This window comes from Setaria viridis, chromosome 7 (assembly GCF_005286985.2).
Source record: "Setaria viridis chromosome 7, Setaria_viridis_v4.0, whole genome shotgun sequence".
Taxonomy (NCBI): domain Eukaryota; kingdom Viridiplantae; phylum Streptophyta; class Magnoliopsida; order Poales; family Poaceae; genus Setaria; species Setaria viridis.
Window position 1 is genome coordinate 23,892,423 of NC_048269.2, and position 8,206 is coordinate 23,900,628.

An 8,206-nucleotide genomic window follows, 5' to 3' on the forward strand; every position below is an offset into this window, starting at 1 on the left:
CGACAGCGACGCGCCGCTCGGCCGGCACGCGCGTCGGTGTCTTCCCCCCGCCAGCGCGCTCGCGTGGCGCACGTGACACTGATATGATCTCGACGCCGCGGCGGCCGGCGGGTGACCATGCCACCGACTCGCCTTGGCGGTGACGCGGATGCGGAGGCTGCTGCCCGCGCACGTGGAGTGAAATTCCGGTTGAGATTATCCTGGACGATGCCGTACACGCCGCACGGCTTAGACTAAGCTCAACTTGGAGCTGGAGGAGACAGTGAGAGACAATCACCACTATCCTTCCGTGCAGTGCGCCGGCCGCGCAGGCAACCATGGACGTCAGGACGGGCCATTCGTTTGCGGGTGGTGGGTAAGTTGGGCAAAGGTTTCACTGTCTGTCGCTACCAATCCCGGCTCGCTTGGTCCATGTTTTCTGGCGTCGGATAGGAGATAGTTCGAGTTGCGTGGGCAAGCTGAGCCGCGACGTGTGTGACGCGCAGGGACGCCGCTGACTTGTGCGATCCGGCGTACCGCGTACGTGGCGTACGGTACCTGCAGACAGACGCGTCCGCGCGCGATCGGCAGGTCGGGTCGAGACTCGAGAGGCGCCACCGGCCGTCATCACCAACAGGCAACAACCAACCACAGTGACGAATGCTGAATGGAGATGGTGTCGCGGCCTCAGCAGCTCGGGTCGCGGCCTAGCCGCCTATGGGCGATGGGTCCCGTGACCGTGGTGGGACCCGGTCCTGCAGATGCATGGTGATCCGTTTTGGTGTCCTGCTGCCTTTGTTTGTCTTGTCGAGCATGCGCAGCACTATTACTCATCGTGCTTGACAAAAGAAAAAAAAATCCACTTGCTTTGCACATGAATAAAGTTATCTTTTGCATGGGCGACACTTGCACATGAATTATCATTCGCGGTCATATGGGATCTCAACAAGGGTAGATTAATTAAGCGAGCCCCGGATCGAGTACATTGGCTTGCAGCAAAAGTTGGTTTGCCTAGGTCAAGCAACGTGCAACCCATTGTTGGCTTCACTATTATTGTTGTTCAGCTGGTACGCCCAGTGGGTTGAAATTATTACGAGTGGCAATCCAAAGCCATGTGGAGTGTTGCCTTATAAACATTACAAAAAAAGGACAATTGCCTTCTTACCCTTATTTTTAACTCAAACTGAAGGTTCAGTTTATACCCATATCCCATTAAGATCACACATAACAATGTCAATTGAGCTGTAAAAGACGTGTACGTCCTTGTGGATTTGCCCTAGTATCTAAGAATTTTATGATTTTATCCCTGTTTTGAGATCAAGTATCTGGCGACAAAACCTGAGAACTTGGCACCCAATAGACCATTCCGCTAGCATCTGTAAGCTAACAGCCTGCGATACTTCAAAAATAGAAAAAGAGTCTGACTAATAAGTTCCAACCAATTGGGCTACTTCGTCGTGTCAAATTTTGATTCTATTACAACGATGAACAGTTGAGCCAGTCAACAATGAATATGAGGTTGTGAATGTTACTCTGTTTTCTCTTGCTCAAGATGCACAGAGTCTTGTGAGCTAACTGCTAAGATCAACATAAGCTGCAGAACTACCTCATACACAAATATACATGTTCGAGGAAAAAAAAACCCTCCTACATAAATATATATAATACTCCTAAGTGCTGTCGTTGATTTTTGTAAACGTCTGCTACACTAAATAAAGTAGTACTCCCCCCAACCCAAATTACTGACCGTTTTGAGTTTTCTAGATATGTAGCTTTTGCTATGCACTTAGATATATATTATGTCTAGATACGTGTAGCAAAAGCTGTGTATCTAGAAAAGTTAAAAGGAGTAATAATTTTTGTTTTCAGCCGTCTTTTTGCTTCGTTTTCACTTTTAACTGCTGCACAGAAACAATTGAAACGTTCAGAGGTCTACAGAATAACAACGCTGCTAAACAGCTAAAGGCATTGATGCTCTTCCGTGTCTCTATTAGGCAAGCCGGAAGAAAAAAAATAATATTCTGCATGCGTCCCTGTCCTGTGACGAATTTTCCATCTAGCAAATCGGGGCAGGTAAAAACATCCAGATAATTCGAATACAAAGGACGAATCTATAGCCACCAGCTTCTGTTTCTTGGTGGAGGCTTTTCTTTTATTTTTTTAAGAAGATATTTTCAGTGAAGCAACAGTGACAACTCTGATGAGGGATGGGACGATGCCCTTTTTTTCCGCAGTTTTAATAATGATCGTATACTGTGAATGAGAAAGAGATGGACTGAAAACGAGAGGGATGGATACCTCCCAGACGGCGGCGAGACAGTTCGACGCGTCGGGCATCCGAATGTTTCAGGCCTTGTTTAGTTGTTAAAATTTGGAGTGTCAAAAAAATACTGTGCCATGTAGCACACTGTAGCGTTTCGTTTGTATTTGTGAATTATTATCCAAACATTGACTAATTAGGCTTAAAAGATTCGTCTCGCAAAGTACAACAAAACTGTGCAATTAGTTTTTAATTTCGTCTACATTTAGTACTCCATGCATGTACCGCAAGTTTGATGTGATGGGGAATCTTCTTTTTGCATAGTGCCAAAGTTGGGAGTTGGGGGTGAACTAAACAAGGGCTTATTTGTATGTGTTAGAGTTGATCTCCAGACCCAGTCGGATCCTGATCCCGCGTCCTGATCGGGGGCACACAACCAACTCATGGTTGCGGGTCCCCGTTGCGCAGCGCTATAAGAGAGAGGTGGGGTCGAGGGGCATGAAGGCTAAGGTTCACCGTGCCCACCAGACCCACCGACAAAATCCTAGATCCGATCACCCTAGCGTTGAAGCGACGGGAAGCTCCGCCGCCCCTGTGCCTCGCCTCCGCCGCCTACACTCGCCATCAACACTGTCGTCACTGTCGTGGCGAGCTCCTCCTCCAAGCCTGATGGTTAATGTCTCTCTCCCTCTCTGATTCTCTAGGTTGGTACCCGATTAGACCTAAGACACTATTTTTAATCTAAGAATCAAGTTGCTTACCCACTAGATTGATGCCTATAAATCCTAGAAATCTATCAGTATAGTGTAGATATGGTCATATGGATATTGATATGGAAGTATAAGATTGGGACAACTAATATAATATCCGCCACATACTATTCAGACCGTCGGTTCAGATATCACATTCGGATAGGTGTGGCCTACAGGCCCAACTTGATTTAGGCCGAAGAAAGGTTTGAGCCCAATATGATAAGTGACGGAGAGTTTTGTAGACTTTTTTTCCCGAATTAAAGTTTTACTTAAAGTAACCTAATGAATTCAATATAAATACAATAGCTATATAGGTAAATCATCCATATGATTATGATGTAAGGGGACGAATCTAGCCGCTAAGATTTTTTTTGGGCGAAAGGTTTTGTTCTTATTCTTCTTCTTTTTTTCTTTTTCTTTTTGAAAAGGAAGAGATTTTCTGAATGAAGCGGGAGTGACAATTCGGATGAAACCGAGTAGTGTTAAATGGCATTTGCCTGGTACCCAGTAGGTTTGTATGGAGAGATAGCTCACAGTGCGTGTGGGTGAAGACCGAAGACGTCCCAGTTGCAGAGGCCCTTGCCGTAATCCAGGTTTCGCACTCTTGACCTGGCAGCGGCGGCGGAAGGAGCCAAACACTTGTCAGGAGAGCAACTGAGAGGCACGACAGGCGCCACGCCGCCACCGCTTCCACGCCTTCAGCTAAGCGCGCGCGTTGCGTTGCCAGGGGAGGACGAAAAGGGAAGCACCACCGCGAGAGTCGAGAGCGCGCAGGCCTGCAGCCACCCGGTGAAACACGGGCAGAAAGTCTGGTTGAGATTACCCTTGATGACGACGACGGCGCCGTACAGGCCGGGCGCACGGCCGGCTCGACGCCTTGACGCGCTCAACAACAAATTGGTGGCCAGAGCACGAGACCAATCTCAAGATCTGCGGCCAAACACGTTACAGAAAAATTACAATGTGGGTGAACACTTAACACGAGCGAATCGTTGTGTTAGGAGTCAAAAGCAGTTACGTGAGCTTAGAGTAAGTACATTGCTACACTTCAGCAGTCTTATAGGTCGTCTCATGCAGTGCCACATAGGATTATTGCTAATGTGGAGGAGAGAGAATGAGATCGTTGTTTCGTGAAACAACCGCTTTATAAGCATAATTTTAGGAGTATGAGACGACTACTCCACCATTGTACGAGTTATGGTTGCTATGCAACTTATAGTATTTCTATTTTTATGTGTACAAATTAAGGAAATAGAATTACTACGAGACAACTTAAAAAGACAACCCATTATACAGCGGTTGTTTATTAAATTGTCTCAAGATTATGTGTCAATGTACGAGACCGTCTATTAGACAATATAGATATACTTCCCTTAGATATGCCACGAAATCCGATTTATGATCATCCATGTGCCCCGTTTGAACAGAATTATAGTGATAACAACAACTGTACGTACGTCGGACTTCTCGACCCAGCCACCTACCATGTGAGTTGTTGCAGCAGTGATATATATATCTCCCTGCATTCTCCTTTTTTTGGATAATGTTGTCAATACTATTTCCACCATTAATATCTCTTTGATTATTTTGAATTAACTTTTGAAAGTGGTATGGCTAGATTTGTCTTTAATAATAGTTTTGAAATATTACGCATTGCTATATTTTGAATGTATTCAGTACTATTATTTTTAAATCAAAATATAGTGTTTTGGACGACTCTTTCGGTTTCTCTGAAACATCAACTATCTGAAGATTAGAGGGAAATGGAGTATACTTTTGTTCTCGGGAGGTGACAATAATTATTTGGCAACTGTGGTGGCATTTTATTCAGGAATAATTAATCTACACAAAGATCATGCTCTTCTTTTCATAAATCGAAGAGCCAGCATGTCCAGCCGTCGCACACTTTCTCAAGATTTAAACAAGGCTCCCTCCCTCTATTGAGCTTCACGTTGAAAACTTTGGAGGAACCGTTTGTACCACAGCGCGGATGACTTGGGCTTTCTTTCCAGTGTTTGGTAGTCAACGTAGTACAGTCCGTACCGGAGGGTGTATCCATAGAGCCATTCGAAATTGTCCATGAGAGACCAGACGAAGTAGCCACGAACATCAGCTCCGTCCCTAGCAAGTTAAAACTCAAATAAGTGTGTTGATCGCAAACAATTCCGAGTCCATGTAATTTGGAAAAATGATCCATAGCATCCTCATTGACAGTCTAACTGACCTTATAGCTTTGGCAACTTTGGTGAGGTAGCCATCAAGGTACTGTATCCTACCCTGGTCGTGAAGCAAATCTTTGGCATGGTTATGACCAGCTTCTCCACCATCTGGATAGCCTGTATGATTTTTTTGAGCAACTGTGTCACAACTCTGAACCGTGAGGGAAACGAAACATGAACATCAGATGGCATTTTCCCTACCATTTTCGGTGACGAACATTGGCAGATTGTTGTATCTCCTCATGATGTAGGTGACCATCTTCTCGATGCCGTCAGGCACGACGTAGAACATCGGCCTCCCTGTCTGCACATACAAGTGGGCAGGCACGATGGGATCAAAAGCGTGCAATAATTGAAGCGCGACCTGAGTTGGTTCACGTCCATGTCACCGTACCGGTGGTCCGATGGGGACTCCGTTCCTTTCTCCGGTGACGGCCGCTAGCGCATGCTGGGTCCCCTGCCCCAACGGGCAGCCTGACGAGAACATGCAGTCCCTGGCGTACAGGGTCGTGTAGTGGTTTATCCCGATGAAGTCCAGCTTGTAACCCAGCTTCCTTCTCTCCTCCGGCGAGAAAGTCGGCAGCCGGGAGCCCAGGACCTGCCGCATCTCCGGCGGGTAGTCGCCGTAGACTATTGGATCAACAAACCTGCATCGAGCAAAAACTTGAAGCAAGCGAGAAAACCTCTGAAAATTAAGGTCGCATCCATATGCACGTTTAATTAGTTCGGTTGTCAGTTCAGATGATCTCTTACCATGGAACCGAGAAGGCCAGTGCCCGTTCAGCCGCCAGCCGGTCCTCCGGCGTGTCCGTCAGCGGCTCGTACCAGGTGGTGTACATCACGATGCCGATCAAGCCCTTCTGCTTGCTCTGCAAATCTCAACCAAAAAACTGAGTGTGTATCACGACTCACGAGCACGATCGTCTTGTCTGTCCTCGGTTAGTGTGGCGATCAGTTAGTTTTTTTTGGCTACCTGGTACTTCCTCTTGTAAATCTCGACGGCGGTGGCGTGGGACAGGACGACGTTGTGGGTGGCGACGTAGGGCTCGGCGTCGGAGTCGCCGCCGGCGCAGGAGCCGAACGGCGGCGAGCACCGCGCCGGCGGGTAGGTGCCGAGCATGTACCCCGCCAGCACGGCGACGTTGGGCTCGTTGAAGGTGGTCCAGTACTTGACGCGGTCGCCGAAAGCCGCGAAGCACACATCGGCGAAGTGGCCGAAGTCGCGCTGGATCTCCGCGCTGAGCCACGCGCCGTACCTGTCCTCGAGCTCTTGCGGGATGTCGTAGTGGTTCAGCGTGACGAACGGCTCTATTCCTGCTCCAGCAAAGAATTGTTCTGAATCGGTAAGTACTGACAGGGAGCTGAGGAACTTGTATAACGAAAAAAATTCAGTTACAGGCCGTGCCTTTGAGCAGGAGTGAATCGATGAGCTTGTTGTAGAACTCGATGCCTAATGGGTTGACCCTGCCGAACCTCCCTTCTGTCCTCGGCAGATGAAACATTTTGTTTGCGTTAAGACGAGCTGACATATTTTTCAGCAGTTGAGAAGGACTGAGGCTTTTATTAGTGCTTTAGGACTCACCTGGAAGAACTCTGGCCCATGATATCGAGAACCTGTAGGCGTTTACGCCCAGAGAATTCATGAGCTCAACATCTTCCTGTCAAGAAACAAGGTTGGGGCAGTTGAGGTTTACGCGAAAAAACAATTCTCAGTACGCTGTCTTAGTGTAATATGGCGCACATCGTAACGGTGGTAGTGATCATCCGCGATATCCCCGGCGCTTCCATCTTTGATTCTTCCTGAAACTAACATATTACCACTTCATCAACCATGCGTCGTTAGTTTTACTACTTCTATATGAAGGCCGATCGTGTAACAAACGCAGTTCAGCTTAATAGAGTGATTGAGTAGTTCTGCTCTCACTTGAAAAAATTTATCTACCTGGTGCATGAGTGAACACATCCCAGTTGCTTAAACTTTTGTTGCCCTCAAGGTACGCGCCTTCGATCTAGAGCGAAAAAGGAGGTCATATCAGGAATTCAGCATGGTTGCAGAAAAAAGAAGCACGCAAATGCGATTTGCCATCCAATCCGAGTCACTGAACAAAACTAAAAGCTCAATATGGCACAGCTGCAATTACCACTTGCAGACAGGCCTGCCAAGCATCCAAGGGGTCTAGGAAAAGAGAGGTAGGGCGGCCGGGCTCACCTGGTACGAGGAAGTGGCAGTGCCGAAGAGGAAAGACACCGGGAAGTCGCTCCGGTGGATCGCCGAAGCCCATGGGAGAAGCCACAGGACTGACAGGAGCGAAGCAACGGCGACCAACTGCCGCCATGCCTTGCCTGCCATGTGTCTCAGGTGAAAGGCACACCAAAATGATAAGAGAAGTAGAGAACCCCGTGCTCTTCTCGTCCACGAACCACTCGATGGCCTTGGCCTCTGGATGTGCTTCTTCCTCCTGCCTTGGCCTCTGGATGTGCTTCTTCCTCCTGCATCAGTTCAGAGCATCCACATTCCACAACGTGTGGCAATCTGATGCCTTTTTTTTCCAATGAAAAATTTGATGCTTTGTTTAGAAGGGACAAAATGTAGGCATCGTATTTGGCCTTTCCGCACTCGATGCAGCTAAAACTTTTCTGGCACCCAAGCAAGCAGAAGCCACGTTGCCCAGTGACTAAAGAGTATCCTGGACCACACGTCCAACAAGCTCCCGGCAGCAATCATCACCCAGGCTCACTAATTTGCAGATGCTTGGGACCGATGTGAAAGGCATGCATGTTAAATGAGGTCGCATAGTAGCACATAGCTAAAAGAAGAGAGAGGAATGCTTTATTTTTTACAAATATAGCTTGTGCTTGACTAGGAAACCGTGTTCATCACGTTTTGTGTCCACTCGCATAGACACAAATACATAGCATAGTTAATTGTCTTGAGAACAATATAGGAAATAATAATATGTTACAACACATTGTAAGGAGTTTTTTAGGCATCAATT

The 8,206-nt window shown here is 47.3% G+C and overlaps 1 protein-coding gene across 2 annotated transcripts; it reads right to left on the reverse strand.

Moving 5' to 3' along the window:
- Positions 1 to 4,790: 4,790 nt before the first annotated feature.
- On the reverse strand, positions 4,791 to 7,875 carry LOC117865832 (beta-glucosidase 18). 2 transcript variants are annotated; one of them, XM_034750072.2, is made up of 11 exons: positions 7,420 to 7,875; positions 7,153 to 7,219; positions 6,952 to 7,010; positions 6,793 to 6,868; positions 6,616 to 6,690; positions 6,184 to 6,524; positions 5,964 to 6,079; positions 5,605 to 5,857; positions 5,412 to 5,514; positions 5,216 to 5,327; positions 4,791 to 5,112 (listed from the first exon to the last, which is right to left on the reverse strand). In XM_034750072.2, the coding sequence occupies exons 1-11, from the start codon at positions 7,558 to 7,560 to the stop codon at positions 4,929 to 4,931; spliced, it is 1,527 nt and encodes a 508-aa protein (XP_034605963.1). In that variant the 5' UTR covers positions 7,561 to 7,875; the 3' UTR covers positions 4,791 to 4,928. The 2 variants fall into 2 exon arrangements, with proteins under 2 accessions (XP_034605963.1, XP_034605962.1); XM_034750071.2 differs by having other exon boundaries at positions 6,952 to 7,016; positions 7,420 to 7,874.
- Positions 7,876 to 8,206: the final 331 nt, after the last annotated feature.

Bases quoted from the DNA above. Each gene is read 5' to 3' on its own strand.
- LOC117865832 (XM_034750071.2), bottom strand. From the start codon at position 7,560: ATGGCAGGCAAGGCATGGCGGCAGTTGGTCGCCGTTGCTTCGCTCCTG. The intron at 6,691-6,792 runs GTGAGTCCTAAA...TGCCGAGGACAG, and splicing joins ATGGGCCAGAGTTCTTCCAG to AAGGGAGGTTCGGCAGGGTC. The intron at 6,525-6,615 runs GCACGGCCTGTA...TTGCTGGAGCAG, and splicing joins CGATTCACTCCTGCTCAAAG to GAATAGAGCCGTTCGTCACG.